We start from the raw sequence: 14,661 nt of genomic DNA, 5'->3' as shown, positions 1-14,661 counted from the left end.
AATTTGCCTGCATCGGGATGCAAACCGACGATACGATCGGCCTGTCAACTAAGGCTTTTTCCCGTGTTGAGGAAGAACAACTGAAAGAGGCCGCATTCAGTGCAAAGCCTAAGTAGATCCTGACTTCCAAGGAACCACTAGCATTCAACGGCGGGATCGCTACGCTTACCAACGATACGATCACCCTACGGCAGAAAGGCCAGGCCGGTAGGCTACGACCTATTAGCTACAATGCAGTTGACGCCAAGCAACAATACGTCGAGCAGCGAGCCCGCGGCGCGTATATTGCTTCCATCTGTCAACCTGAAGCCTGCTTCGACCTATCAACCGCAGCGCAACACCAAGAGCCTACGCTAGATGACTTTAAGGCCCTCAACCAACGTATTAAGTGGCAGGTTGATAACCAGGACCGAGGTCTAGCATTTATCCCCCTAGACCTACCTAACGCAAAGCTCTTCGTCTTCGTCGACGGATCCTTCGCTAATAACCGTGACCTCACATCACAACTCGGCTTCGTAATCATTCTAGCCAACGAGACCACAATCGATACTCAATTCACCATTCGTGGTAATATCATCCACTTCTCCAGTACTAAGAGCAAGCGAGTCACACGTAGTATACTCGCTTCCGAAGTCTACGGCATGGTGGCAGGAGTGGATATGGCCTACGCACTAGCTTCTACGATTCAAGTCGTCACTACGCACCTCAATCTACCAACAGTCCCTACGGTCGTCTGTACAGACTCATACTCGCTATACGAATGCCTTGTCAAGCTAGGGACAATGAAAGAGAAGAGGCTAATGATCGACATTATGGCCCTACGGCAGTCGTACGAGCGCCGTGAGCTACACGAGGTCATGTGGATCCACAGCGACGATAACCCCGCCGACGCCCTGACCAAGGTAGTACCGAACCGGGCCCTAGAACGGTTCATCGACGGTAATAGCCTTACGGTCCGTATGGAAGGGTGGGTCTCCCGGTAAGGAAGACCCGGGTGGAAGCAGTGATCCCGGGGGTGTAGATAGTAGCAGTTATATAAGGGCAGCTTTCCAGCCTCAAAAGAGAAAACTGCCAGTGTTGGAATTTGTCAAGCAGAAGGGCCTCGAAGGTTCTAGATAGAGACTTCGCCACCCACTTCGCCACCACAATAGTAGTATAAGAACGGGCTTTCTGGCACTGCCAGAAAGCTAGAGAGAAGAACAAACATCTACAATCCATCACTTGAACCACCAGTTTTCGGCGTGCAGCCACGCCCTGTTGAGTCCAGTACCGGTACCCTGGTGAAGCCAACAGAAACCAAGGAAACTGCCACAATCGAAGTATGCTTGTTCTATCTTGGTTATCGCCTTTGGGCCATTTCCAAAACGCTGACGTGACGGTTCTGATTCAAGTATTCGGGGAAGACGGGGTCATTCGAGAAAACAAACAAGTTTCGCATGCTGGTCGAACATACGTCTGCCACGCACGCAGGGCCCAATGAGAAAAACTACGATCAGCTGTCGATTGACGCAGATCACTCTGAAATTGTCAAATTTGATAATCCTTCGAACCCATACTATGTAGTGGTTGCAGAGAGGGTTCGCAAGCTGGTAGCTCTCGGTCCGGAAATCATTGCAAACCGCCTGGCAGAGCACCGAAGGCGTAAGACACCATGAGGGGCTAAGCTGTAGTATACAAACACATCTCTGATTCGGGTCACAGGTTTATCGGAGAAGGAGAGAGAATACATCCGATTACTTCAAGCTCTAGACTACGCCGCCTTTCGCAAGTACAAGATCGCTGATCCCGCGCCAAACACGCTCGGCTGGTTCTTGGAAAAGCCCGAGTTTGCGTCCTGGAAGCAGAGCGAGGCATCGTCGCTTCTCTGGATTCAGGGCTCTGCCGGCCAGGGCAAGACCATCCTCGCCAAGTTTCTTCTCGACCACCTCGAGACCGCGTTCGCCAAAGCCAACGGCACCACCGTCATCTACTTCTTCTTCTACGAGCAGGACGGTTCTCTGCGGACCATCGGATCAGCACTGCGAGCTCTCATACGCCAACTGCTATCCGCGAGAGATGTAGAGACCTTTCGTACCACCTCGGAAAAGGTCGATCTTGACGGCTCACAAATCAACGAGGTAGGTTTCTGGGGTGTTCTAGAGCTGCTTCTAACGACCCCCATGCTTGAGAAGGTATTCTGCGTCATCGACGGCCTCGACGAATTTCCGGACATCAGCCAGCGGGAAGATCTCATTAAGTTCCTCCGGAGGCTGACAGCATCATCGGGGGCCAAGTCGCCGCCGTCGCCTATCCTAAAGACTCTAATGGTTAGCAGACCCACCGTAGACCTTGACCGCCAGCTCCAGAAGTGTACGACCATCGGCCTCGCCGCCAATCCCCACGATCTGCAGGCTTTCGTCCACCACGAGCTTGCTTTTCTCCGCGATCAGCGAGATGACGAGCAACATACTACGGCGGTCGACATGCTGATCGGCCGCTCCGGACAGACCTTCTTATGGATCTCGTTGGTGGTCAGGCGACTCAAAGCGGCAGCCATGCTGACCACGGCCGAGATCGGGGTCATCATATCCGAGAGCCCCTCCCAACTCGGCAAGTTCTATGACAGCATCGTCACGGATATAATGCAGCAAGACGGGAACATTCCCAAGAAGCTCTTGCTCTGGGCCGTCTACTGGCAGCGACCGCTCACCCTCGTCGAGCTGGAAGAGGCCATCTCGGTCCAGCACGAATCGGCATCCATAGAGTCCACCCTCGAGCACCGCCTCCCCCTCCGCAAGAATAGGAACAGCCTCTCGGGTGCCATCGGCGTCATCGTTAATATCAGCGACGACAATCAAGTCCACCTGGCTCACCAGTCGGTGAAGGAGTTTCTGGTGAGCAGTAGCCATCTGGCCAGCGCCGAGTTCTGCCGCGGCCTGCAGCCTAATCTCTACCTGGCTAAGGTCTGCATGCTCTTTCTCTGTTTTCCTGACTCGGAGGCGGACCCGGCTAACGACGGACGCCTGGGGTTCCTCCGGTACGCCGCGTGGAACTGGCACCGCCACATCGAGAGCGACCCGGATAGCGGCATCGGCAGCCTCGGCGAGCTCATCGCCCGCGTCACGGCGCCCAGATCGCAGGTCCTACGCCGCTGGGCGAGGGTGGCCGGCCTCCTGGCCGGTCTCGAAAATGCTAAGGGGCCCTGGGACATCGCGATGGCGGCCAATATCGATTGGCTGTGCAAATCCAAGATTGACGTCCCCGACAAGGGCGTTGACGTTGCCCAGGTGGTTGATGCCGCGGGGAGGGGGCCGCAGGGCTATGCGCTCTTGCTCACCCTCGTACGGCGCGCCAGCGTTATCTTCACGGACGACGCCGTCTGCGAGATGGTCCGGCGTTTCGACCAGCCTATGGTGCGCTATTATTACGACTCCCATTGGGACCTGCCAAAGACGCAAGCGCTATACCTCGCCGCGTTGGATAATAAAGAGCCCGTTCCCATACTTCGTTACCTCTTAGAGATGTCGAAGGGAAATGAAGACCGCAAACTGACTAGGCTAGTGGTTGACGCGAGCTTTTCAAGTTCCCTAATACGCTACTACAACGACCCGCGCTTATACCGCAACAACCCTGATTTCGAATATATACTACCTGATTTCGAATATATGGTTGAAGTGCAGCAGAGCGCCTCTGATAAACTATCTGAAGTGCTACGAGTTCTTGTGCGGAGCGAGGCTGTCGAGTTCGATCCCGAAGGTTAGGCCATGCTGCTTACCTGTCAGGTGTCTTTCGACCCCGCTGTTTTGCTATACGCGTTAGAGTCGCGGCAAGACTGCAGCTGGACCGACACCTTCCTGAGCGTCGTGAAGATTACTGTCGGTTGGAGTTATTACACCGAAGATTACAGTCAGCTTTTGCCACGTTCCAACGGTCGAAAATGGAAATAACGGCTCCCAAACATTGGAGAGACGGCAATATCGCAGCTGCTCCGCGAATGCCACGATCTGAGTGGTGTTGTGGACGACGAGGTCACCCGTTGGGCAGGTCAATGGTTGGGAGTAGATTCCTTCAATACCCTCGTGGTTAAGGCCTCTCCACGGCGGATCAAGACGGAAGATGTGTTCGTGGCAGCAGTCCTAGCTAGTAATGCCGCACTGGCTATTTTCCTTGTTGAAACCCGCAGTGACGTAATTCTCGGTAGTGAGAAGTGCGTCTTTCATCTTGTATGCGGGCCACCAGCAGAAGAACACGGAGGAATGGTGATGCTGTATTATGGCGAGAAGAGCCCGGAAATGGAGCGGTGGAAGAAAACGCTCAACAACCGTTGCGTTTTGTGGCTCCTGCTTGTTACTGGAATTGGGAACAAGATTTCCGTTTCGGACCGAGTGTTTCAGGAGGCCAATTCGAGACAATCCGCGGGAGTGGCGAATGTACTGCGTCAAATTCAGGTGGAAGACACGGAAACTGAGTACCGGCATCTTTCTAACCTGTTGGAGCCGCCGCTTTCGAGTTGGAAACGCGAGGTCCTGCAAGATGCCAACACCATATCTTCTCGAACGGGTGACCGCGACATTCGCTTGACCGACGAGTTCGGCATCCGGGCTGCGCTATACAAGGAAGTCGAAGTGCTGGCTATAGTCTTCGAGCACTGGCCAGACGCCTTGCGTATCACAAAGGATTTCCTCAGGGCGGCGGTCGCCACTTACTGTCTCAACCAGTTTCCCCCGAATCCCTGGAGGACGCCGCCCACAGCAGACGACAAGGATAATGATTATACCGAGAACGACCGCGCCGCCTCCGAGGAGTGGGCGCTCCAGCTCATGAACCTTTTATTAAGAAGCAGGCGCTGTGACGTCGAGTCGGCCATCTGCGATGAAGTTTGTCTTACGGACGCCTCGTCCGGCAATCGGAGAATCTTGAGACCACTGTACGAGGAAGAGCGCCTTGTCTCCTTGAAGACCGAGTGGAGCTTAACCGCGGACCTTCGCCGCACTGTCGTTTCTGGATACAATGCTGAGAGTCTAGAGCCTTTACTGCAACACCAGACCCTGCTGGATACAGCAGATTACTGGGGATCATCGCCTCTGATGATGGCCGTTCGTCACAGGAAAACAGAAATGGTCCGTATGTTATTGGAGTCTGGCGCCGTGGACGTCAATAAGGCGAACAAGCAGGGACGAACACCACTATTCTGTGCGTGCAACAATCATTTCGACTATGAAGTAGCTTCTGCAAAGCTGTCTATCGTCATCATGCTGCTACGAGCTGGGGCGCAGCCCGATATTGTCGACAATCATGGGAATACTCTGCTAGGCTGGGCACGCAAGCAAAAGGTTTTTCAGATGGAAGGGATCATTAAAGAGGTTAAAGAGGCGCAGAAGCAGGGTCTGGAGCTTGAAGCGCTTTTTGACAAGATGCTAGACAGAGCGAAGGGATATAACGGGGATGATTCATCATTGTGGGACTCAATGATTGAGAGACCCCAGCCTACTACACCGTCACTCGACGAAAGCAACGACAATCATAAGATTGAGAACGGGGCTACACTGTCAGATGTCCAGACAGAGGATGAGCACCTTAGGAAGGTTTCGGACAGCTATGAAAGAGAGATGAGGGCCCTGCTGGATTTTAGAGGAGTCGAACATTTGTCCGACCAAGGGGAGTCAAAGCAGTCAATTGTCTGTGTCTCTGTCTGGGAGGTTAGGCTGCAAGAATTGCAACCTAATTTAGGTGGTCGGCTTTACATCGGGACATCTCATTCGGAGCACGCTCTAACTAATACAAATCTGAACACTCCCTCGGCTTGAAGCTAGTCCTATTACTGCAAGCTGAATCTCGTGATAGTTCCTTGATGTTTCTGGGCAACCGTTCAAATAGCCGTGATTGCGTCTCCTACATCTGCTAGCTGCCACTGTCTGAATCTGGCTAATAAGGGACCCCCAAACACCCTACCCAGCCAATTCAACCAGCTGACAACAAGCTTGCCATTCTCTCTATGCCTTAATCCCTCGTGGGACGACGATAGCCATGTGGACAACTATCAATGGCCTCACTAGGAGAAAGGTAGAATGGCAAGATGCGGGCAGCGGGTGCGCGGTGTAGACGCTGCGCGGAAGATGCGCGAATAGTGAATGGGATTGAAAAACTACTGAATTCTACGCTGCTCCTCCGAATACTCCCGCCTGCTACCCTATATATCTGATCCTACACTAGAAAGAGGGGTGACTAGCAACACACTAGCGTCGTAACTGCGCCTGAGGCCTGGCCCGAACGGCGTACGCCCTGCGCGGTTAGTACTCCCCTCCCTAGATACATCTCCCTTGGTGGTGATCTTGACATGGCGTCCCCTCTTCTAGACTCCCGTCCTCAGGAGCCATATTGCTCAGTACACGAACTATTTCTCCTCGTCTCGTTCCCTGCTTATTATTGAATTTTACAGGGAATTCCGAAGCTCCTGAGGGCCCTGGGACTGCGCACGATACGCTATTTGGAACTCTGAAGTATTCTGGGACTCGACGGGTTGGTGGGAAGTTGCTTCTTCCCACCAAATACCCCGCACATTAGGGCTGTGTGAGATTAAGTCACAGGAGGCTCAGCGCGACTCAACCCGTGCAGCCGCACACATTCCACTTCAAGGTGTGGTGCACAACCAATTGCAGTATAGGTGAGAAACTAACTGCAGTATAAACGCATATCTGCAATCTAAATTTGCATCTATAAGCTACTCTGTACGACAACGGCAAGTCAAATGAGGCTCGGAGGAAAAGTTCTGCAGAAATCACCCATCTCGTCCCCAATAAAGGTCTAGAGCATGCGGACCACCCGTAATACCCGATCAAGCCAATAAGCTGCCGAGTCCCTCAGCAGAGCTTAATATGATGAAATGTGGCCGGCTTATGCGGCCCGGCGGGCTCGCTGCTTCTTGGCCGAGTTGAAGTAGCCAGCTGCCGTTGCTTGTTTTCTCGCTCAATTCGTACGGTATAACCCCCTATTTTATGCTTCGAGCTAACGATGAGATGGCGCCCTTTGCCACCATGGCTTCACATAAACGCAATGGCACACAAAAGATCCGATGGCAATAAGATGTCTAGGGACCGGATTCGGGAGGCAAGGTATCTTAGGAGTCTTGATATCAACTCGAAGGTGAAGCAAGACAGTCCATTCGCAGCCGCCGCAGCATCTCCAGATCGCCGACACTACAGCGTCTACTCTTCCTAGGGGCAAGCCCCCAGACCCCCTAGCCTCGCTGCGCTCGTAGCAACACTGTGGCAAGCCGAAGAGCTGCCTCGACAGTGCCACGGGAGAGGCTAAAGAGAAAGGGCTGCGGCCTTGACCGCCTTCCTGAGCTTATGCACCACCGCGCTCGCCTTGCTGAGCCACGCGTTCGCGACGTCGAGCTAGGCCTGCATCGGTTCCAATGCGCGGTCGACGGCCTTGTTGATCTTGTCGTCGGAGGCGTCGGCACTCAGCCTCATGCCGATAGTCCATATGTAGAGCCGGATGAGCTCTTCCAGTTGGAATATCGTCATGTCCCCAACCAAGCCACCTGTCAGCTCTGTGACAAGACAAAACGGGTCCAGCGTCCGCTGCGTGAACCGATCCCCAAGATTCATTATGGGCTTATTGCGTCTGGAGACCAGGTCATGCGGAGCGCCCCGAACGCGGCCGAAATGGATGGGAGGGTGGTTGGCGATGTCCTGTGTTTCGAGATGGAGGCGGCGGGCATGGCGACCCAGTACTCGTGCATCGCCGTCCGGGGCGTCTCGGATTACGCAGACTCACACAAGAACGACGCCTGGCAGCATTATACTGCGGCTGCGGCTGCCGGGTGCGCTAAGGAGCTCCTTTCGTATGTGGACCTGCCGCAGCCTTCCACGACGACAGCAGCCGCCGGTCAGCATGGACTCGACTCGTCTATGGGCAACCGTCCAGCTGCGCAACACATCTTCCGCGGTCAGGGCGTTCAAAATATGTCCGGCTCGCTTATATGTCCGGCTCGCTTATAACGCACGTTATCGCACGATTATCGGCGATAAGCGATATTTATCGTTGCCCAGCGATAATATTTCGCCCACCCTACGGGCGCCGTAGACCCCATCACCAAGGAGTTGTGCCTCAACGGCCGGGGCCGCAAGGATAGTCTCTCTTGCAACTCGGGGCTGTGGTTGTCGAGCACCAACTGCACAGACACCACCTTGACGTGTGCCCAGATGCACCCCAAGATTATCTCAGAATCGAGTGAGTTACCGGGCTATCATAGCTGCAGGGTTTTAGAGGGGGCTGATGAGAAAAAAGCCCTTATGTGCATAGGGTGGTATGTTTGTGTTCTGAGAAGAGGCTGAGATAGCTAGTGCGACGAACCAGTGTTTTCTTTTTTTTTTTTTTTTTTTTTGGGAGTGGGGGCGCGACCTTTGATACGTCTGCTTCGTTGAGGCGAGTTCGAAGGAGACTCAAGGAGAGTCAATATACCACTATGTATAATTGATATCTAATTGATTTCCTGCAGGGATAATTTATGTTTAGTTCGCAGGTAAATGACCTTCTATGGCTATTCCCTAGGACATGTTTCTTCCGTTTGATGTGCATGTTGCTTGTCGTAGATCGCATGGATGGAAGGCCCCAGACCATCTCCTTCAGTTGCGACAAGTCACTATCAACACAGTAGTCCTAGCGCCCTAGAAAACATTGTGTCTCTCTTTCTCTATCCTAGAATGAAATTGAATAAGGGATAGGTTTGATGTTGAATCCCTCCTCGCTGTGCGAACAGAGTTTCTCTCCCTTCATGTGTAAACTGACTAAAAGAAAATATCTACGTCGACGTTCTCCGGCTATGGCTCTCCCCCGTCGAGAACTGTCCATATCCATCTGACTGGAATCCGCCGCCCACGAACCCAGTATTGGACATGGTCGCTGCTCTAGCCACGCCCATCAAACCGCCCCTCATGCCGCGCCAGTTCCTACCGCCCCCGTCGCGATGGCGGAGCGACACCTTTTGCCCCGGGGGCACGAAGTTGCCCAGCCAACGGCTCATTGTCGGGCTAGTCAAGATAATTCTCAACCTTGGGCGGCCGTCGTGACTTTTTGAGATAGAGGCAGCTTTAATAAGAGTCCCTAGCACGTCGTTGTAGTCGGCCTGCCACAGCTCCTGGCGCTCATAGGTGGATATCCCGTCAATGATGCAGTATATGGGCACCCCTTGCGGAACGAGGCGCACGAGTGCTATGAAGAGCCGGTACACGGCGCTAAGGTCCCGCTGCTCCAGAAGCTCCTCCTCCCCGTGGTCTCGTAGGTGCGGCAGAGAAACTGCCTCGTCAGGACCCATCCAGCCGTTAGCGAGAAGTGACAGAATAAGTTGTGCCGTGAGACAGCGTATCAGGCCCTGGGGACCCTGCAAGTTGTCGTCCTCGCCAATGTGGAGAGAGCAGTAGTATTCTAGCACGACGGTTCGTGCCGGTGGTGGTGGTGGTGGCTGTCTCTTGTCGAATTGCGGCGACACAGGCGAGCTCATGGCAGCAACGCTCGTGTTTTCGGACTGTTGCTTCAATAGCTGCGCGAGTGTGGCACATACGTACGATAGAGGGCTGATCTGTCCCATCTGCGTGTGGTCAAAGTGGCCATCGACGGCGACTATGCTGTGGCTGCTGGCTCCGCCGAGCAACGCCTTGACTTGTGGTGCCCGGATTATGTACGCTGCCCGCTCGTTGTCCGTCACTTCGAACGCAGGGCCTCTGTGCAAGACATGACCCGCGTCGGCGCCAGCGCGGAGGTGGCTGACATCGATAATAACAAGCAAGTCGTTGGGCGTGTGGCCTGGAAGTGCAGTCGAGCCCACTTCGGAGAGGTCACCCCGGTCGCCATCCATGAGGAAGTTTGCATCTGGAAATAAGCGAGGGTTCCTGGTTAACTGGAAAGCACATTCTTGGTTCAAAAGATTTAAACATACTCATCCCTTCTATCAGAAAGTGGAGTAGGTGCGTCTTGCCAGCAGCCGCATCAATCTGCAACTGCATCATTCTGTTCTGTTCCATTAGCTGGATCATCATCGACTTAATGTCTTGTGTCCCCTCATAGGTGCCGATGATGATGCCCTCGACGAGGGCCTCAGAACATTGCCTCACTGACTCAGTGCATGCGGCCACTTCGTCAAGGAGGCGATCAATCTTCCATCCAGCAAAGGGTTTCTTGCACGCATTGCCTGTTGTGTGAACTTAGTCAGTCCTTGAGTTCTCGGAGTGTATGACAACGAACAGCCCGAGAGGGCCGGTGCGGTTGCTCGTCACATACGGAAAGAGCCGGGAACCAGCTTATCAATCAACAAAGGTAGAGTAGCCAAGAGTGTTGTCTGCAGCTTGTGAATCTTTTGGTGAAGTTCAATACTCTTTGAGTTGCCGATGTCCAACGGAAATGCCTTCATCTTATTTCGAGCAATCTCAACGATGTTGGGCAGCCTCTCAAAAGCCGCAAGGATCTTGAGTCTGTTTAGCTCACTGTGCCGGGCTAGCTGCGTTACCGCCGTGTCAGTGCTTCTGCTTCTTTTGTCGAGACGTGGCAAACTTACACTAAATATCAAAGCCAGCCCGCCCTTCAACACGTTCAAGCCATACTCGTCAGGAAAAGCCGCCAAGCCTGGTTCAAGAACGCTCGCTGTAGCTCCTATTCCTCGCCAGATCCACCTCACGGGGTTTTTGAAAAACCTCTCGCCGCGGCTTTCGCTCTCAGCAGCTGCGACTCGGGCCTTTTGTAACTCTTCATGCACATGATCCCAAGAGCAACTGATCAAGTCGTTCGTAAAAGTTCCAAATTTAGAGATCAGCTTTTCGCACTGCAGCGTTTCTCGCAAGTCTTGAACGCTTGAGACTTCATATTGTACGGTTGACATGTTGAGCTCGGAAGGGGATGCAAATAGTGGATGAAACTTGGGTGCAGTGGTGTCGATGAAGCTTGCCACCAGCGCCGCCTTCTGCTGTTGTTGTGTGGCCATTTTGCATTCAGGCTGCGAGCCTTATCGCTCAGCGGGGATAAATCGGCGATGTTGAGTCTGCCTCGGAAGTGGCAAAGGAGGGAAAGTAGGTACTAGTAGGCATCCTGTTTTTTTTTTTCTTGGAGGGGTCAGTAGGAGCCGAGACAAATCGTTGTTGCAAAAAGGCTCTGAAAATTCCATCTCCAACGTGCGTGGGAGTGAAAATGCAGCAGTGCCACGTCACCCCCACCCACTTCGACCAACCTATGCAGAGAATGGCTTGGGGAACCAATTGCGGAGAGCATTTCAGGAAGGTATGGACAGAACTCACCAAGGCAGGAGCTCGCCTAGCCAATTATGTCAAGTGAGGCTGTCGGGGCGTCTCGTAAGGCAGTCACGACATCATCGTCAAGCGCTTTCCGCGACGGGAGGGGGGCACACCGGGTAGCAGCGTCTAACCATTCGGTATCTCTTAGTGGTCGTGGATTTGCTCGCATTATCATCCCACTTATCCGTCTTATCAACCATTATCTGATGGCGCACTTTTGAACCTATTTCGGTGAAGCTCAAAACACATCCCGTGCGAGCCTTGCATATGCTGAGTACGAACTACTCTGGCCTGCGCATCTCAACCACCCACCCTCATCAACTGCGTGTTCTTTGTCTCCCCCAGTCTAGGGGTGATTCAATTTTATCATTTAACCCCGCTTCATACGCGTATCGCTCCCTGACTCTCGTCGGACTTATCTATCTTTTGTCATTTCAACACCAAATACAATCACTTCTCCTCCTTATACCTTTCTCACTATCCCACCCAGTTCAACGCCATTCTCTCGTCATGGCGAGCGCCAAGTCAGACGACGGCTACGAGGATACGCACATCACCAACCTCTACGCCAAGCTCAAAATTCTCGAGGAAGAGGTCAAGTACAATAGAGCCAAGATCAACGACTGGGACGCCAAGAACCAGAAGCCTCTTGGCGCCCTTCAACGGACCTCTTTCTCGGCCGCGGATCAGACGGTGCAGCCAGCCTTTACCGATGCGCAGACCGATGACACCGACATCTCTCAGGATTACATGGTCTTGTCCCATAAGCGAACCATCCCCAAGGTCCGCGAGTGCACTTTTGCCAAGTTCAAAAACCGCTTCCATCCTCGGGGTAAGGACGGCCGCTATGCCCTTGACGTCTTCTGCTCTGGCAAGTTCATGAACCAAGAGATCACCGAAGAGGTGAAGCTCCGCGACAAGTTGTTCGCCGACGGGGGGGCAAAGCTCGCGACAGCCATCATCAAAGAAAAGACGCAGGCGAAAGCGGTTGAGAATGCGAACTTGCTCAACGACCTCATCGAGGAAGCCCAAGCCGAGGAGAAGTGGCCGCGGCGCATCCGTATTCAGTCGCCAGCCCTGCTCCGGATTCTTGGCAGAGTAAGCAAGGAGAACCTGACAGACCGTCCGCGAACATACTACCGACCCTTCAATGCGCTGATCTACCAGCACGAGCGGATGCGGCAAGAGTTGAAGGAGCTGGAGGGCAGGTATGGATCCGACCTCCCCGACGACGATTTATTCGAGACCGAATCATCAGATAAAGACTCGGACGGCGAGACCGAGGAGTCTAGCGATGAGGAGGAGGAGGAGGATGAGGAGCATGGAGGAGAGGAAGACGGTGACGATTTTGAAGACTCGCCCCTGGCTTTGCGGTGTCTACGTGCATACATGACATACATGGACAATAAGATCATACCAGACTACAGGCGCTTCGAAAAACTGGACGTCAGGTCCGCCGCCCGGGTCCGCTTCTCCGACCTGTGGTATCTGTTCCGGACGGGCGAGTTCGTGTACCAACAGGTCGATGGTGAGCTCCCCGATCGGCGAGACTTTCGCACCGGCAAGCGCATATGGAAGACCTACTATATCGACCCGGTTCCTGAGCGGCCCTCGGCCGCCGTCACCGACAACTTGGACAAGCGAGACGCAGCTTTAGTGAACGACGACCATGCATTCACCATTGGCATGTATTACGTGGACCACTCTGGGGAGGATTTCTGCGTCGTCAAGAAGCGCATCCGGATCGATCAATTTACGGGGGAAAGGCCCGTCAGTGCCCTCCCTGTCTACCCCATGCGCTTCTGTCTGGATTGGGAGGCACGTCTGAAGCATGCCCTTGGCATGGGAAATCAGTTGCTCGAGTTTATACGAGCCAAACATTGCTCCTACAACGGCTGGACCTTGATCCAAAGTCCCAGCGGCGACCCAACCATTGACGTTGATGGCAAGGAAATGCAACAGCCGGACCACGTGAACAGTGAGGTCATTGTGGACTTCAAGGAAGCGTTTCAGGCGTGTCCAGCATGGCGGCCCCAGCGAGCAGCCATGCGTCAGAAGTCTGTAGAAGTTCTGGACGTCCAAGAGGAATTCCGCGTCCGTTGGTGGTCCGGACGCAACCGCGCCAAGCTCCTGGGAGAGACGATGGAGCAGATACCGGTGAGGAGTGGTATTGCCGCAAAGGAGCGGAATCAATTTGTGGCTCACGACCCCTTCCTCGTAGCCATGGCCAAAAACAATAGGCACATAAACCCAACGACGGAGAAGGACCTGGACGACGACGCGAAGGTGCTGCTCACCGGACGTGTTTTTGCCTACGTCTTCCAGGAGCGCAAGTTCGCCCAGCTTGCCGTGGCCAAATTGCGTTTGGCACCCAAGACGGCACTTGCACTGGATTCGTTGAGGATCTTCCAGAATGTCAAGGACACTTTGCAGGGAGCGATCCATGGGCACTTCTTGCAAAAGGAGACTGCCGAGAACAACCCCGACCAAGACTGGTCCTCAATGGACATGATCCAAGGCAAGGGCACTGGCCTTTTCATCCTGCTCCATGGCGTCCCCGGCGTCGGCAAGACAGCTACAGCTGAAGCGATTGCCCAGGCCAACGGCAAACCCCTTTTTAAGATCACAGCAGGCGACTTGGGCATGACGCCCGAGAAACTTGAGACGTCTCTGCGCGACATATTCCGCTTGGCCTCCTGTTTCAATTGCATTCTGCTGCTGGACGAGGTCGATACCTTTTTCGCAGCGCGGACAAAGAGCGGGGACAGCACAAACAGGAACGCATTGGTGTCAGGTGAGTTCTTCATCAGTTCTCTATTATTTTTCTTTATCTGAAGTTACTAACCTTTGCCAGTATTTCTGAGAGTTCTCGATTATTATGACGGGGTTCTTTTTCTCACCACGAACCGACCCGGAGTTCTTGACGAAGCATTCATCTCGAGGCTGAACTACACCGCCTATTTTCCCGCTCTCACTCTGGAGCAAACAATTGACATCTGGAAGCATAACATCCGACGTGTCAAGGAAATCGACAAGCCATTGGCTAAGGTTCAGAAGCGCGGTGCTTTGCGGGTTAACGAAAATGAGCTCGTCGACTTTGCCCGATATATTTATCACGAGGGCGGCGGGCAAGGGGGACCCGGGCGCTGGAATGGTCGACAGATCCGCAATGCCTTCCAGGTTGCCCGTAATCTGGCTTACTACGACCACAGCAAAGAGCAAGAGCGCCTTGCACGAGCAAGACTTGCGAACGCGCCAGCTGACCTGGACGCTGGCAGTAGGGTGGACCCAGGCGATGGGATCAGCGCTTCTGTCCCGACCCTCATCGTTCACCACTTTCACACCATGCACCGCATTACCGAAGCGTTCCAGACCTACCTCAATGCTATTCAGG

At 53.7% G+C, this 14,661-nt stretch overlaps 3 protein-coding genes across 3 annotated transcripts; 2 read left to right on the top strand and 1 right to left on the bottom strand.

Annotated features, from left to right (window-relative positions):
- Positions 1-1,436: 1,436 nt before the first annotated feature.
- Positions 1,437-5,754, top strand: B0T26DRAFT_677060 (uncharacterized protein; the record flags this gene model as incomplete). Its single annotated transcript, XM_060440052.1, has 5 exons — positions 1,437-1,641; positions 1,702-2,117; positions 2,172-3,735; positions 4,219-5,657; positions 5,710-5,754. 5 exons carry the CDS (start codon positions 1,437-1,439, stop codon positions 5,752-5,754), a joined length of 3,669 nt encoding a protein of 1,222 aa, XP_060293942.1.
- A 2,623-nt stretch (positions 5,755-8,377) lies between these two features.
- On the bottom strand, positions 8,378-11,139 carry B0T26DRAFT_714770 (uncharacterized protein). Its single transcript, XM_060442208.1, has 4 exons — positions 10,538-11,139; positions 10,264-10,480; positions 9,923-10,174; positions 8,378-9,855 (listed from the first exon to the last, which is right to left on the bottom strand). Exons 1-4 carry the CDS (start codon positions 10,958-10,960, stop codon positions 8,789-8,791), a joined length of 1,959 nt encoding a protein of 652 aa, XP_060293941.1. The 5' UTR covers positions 10,961-11,139; the 3' UTR covers positions 8,378-8,788.
- Positions 11,140-12,017: 878 nt separating this feature from the next.
- Positions 12,018-14,492, top strand: B0T26DRAFT_651864 (uncharacterized protein; the record flags this gene model as incomplete). Its single annotated transcript, XM_060438312.1, has 2 exons — positions 12,018-14,061; positions 14,122-14,492. Coding segments are annotated over 2 exons (2,415 nt in total), but the record flags the coding sequence as incomplete, so codon positions are not given.
- Between the last annotated feature and the right edge of the window lie 169 nt (positions 14,493-14,661).

The sequence above is a fragment of the Lasiosphaeria miniovina genome (genome assembly GCF_030549165.1).
Source record: "Lasiosphaeria miniovina strain SMH2392-1A chromosome Unknown B0T26scaffold_5, whole genome shotgun sequence".
NCBI lineage: Eukaryota > Fungi > Ascomycota > Sordariomycetes > Sordariales > Lasiosphaeriaceae > Lasiosphaeria > Lasiosphaeria miniovina.
The sequence above is the reverse complement of the archived record's forward strand: the minus strand, read 5'-3'. Positions and strand labels throughout refer to the sequence as shown.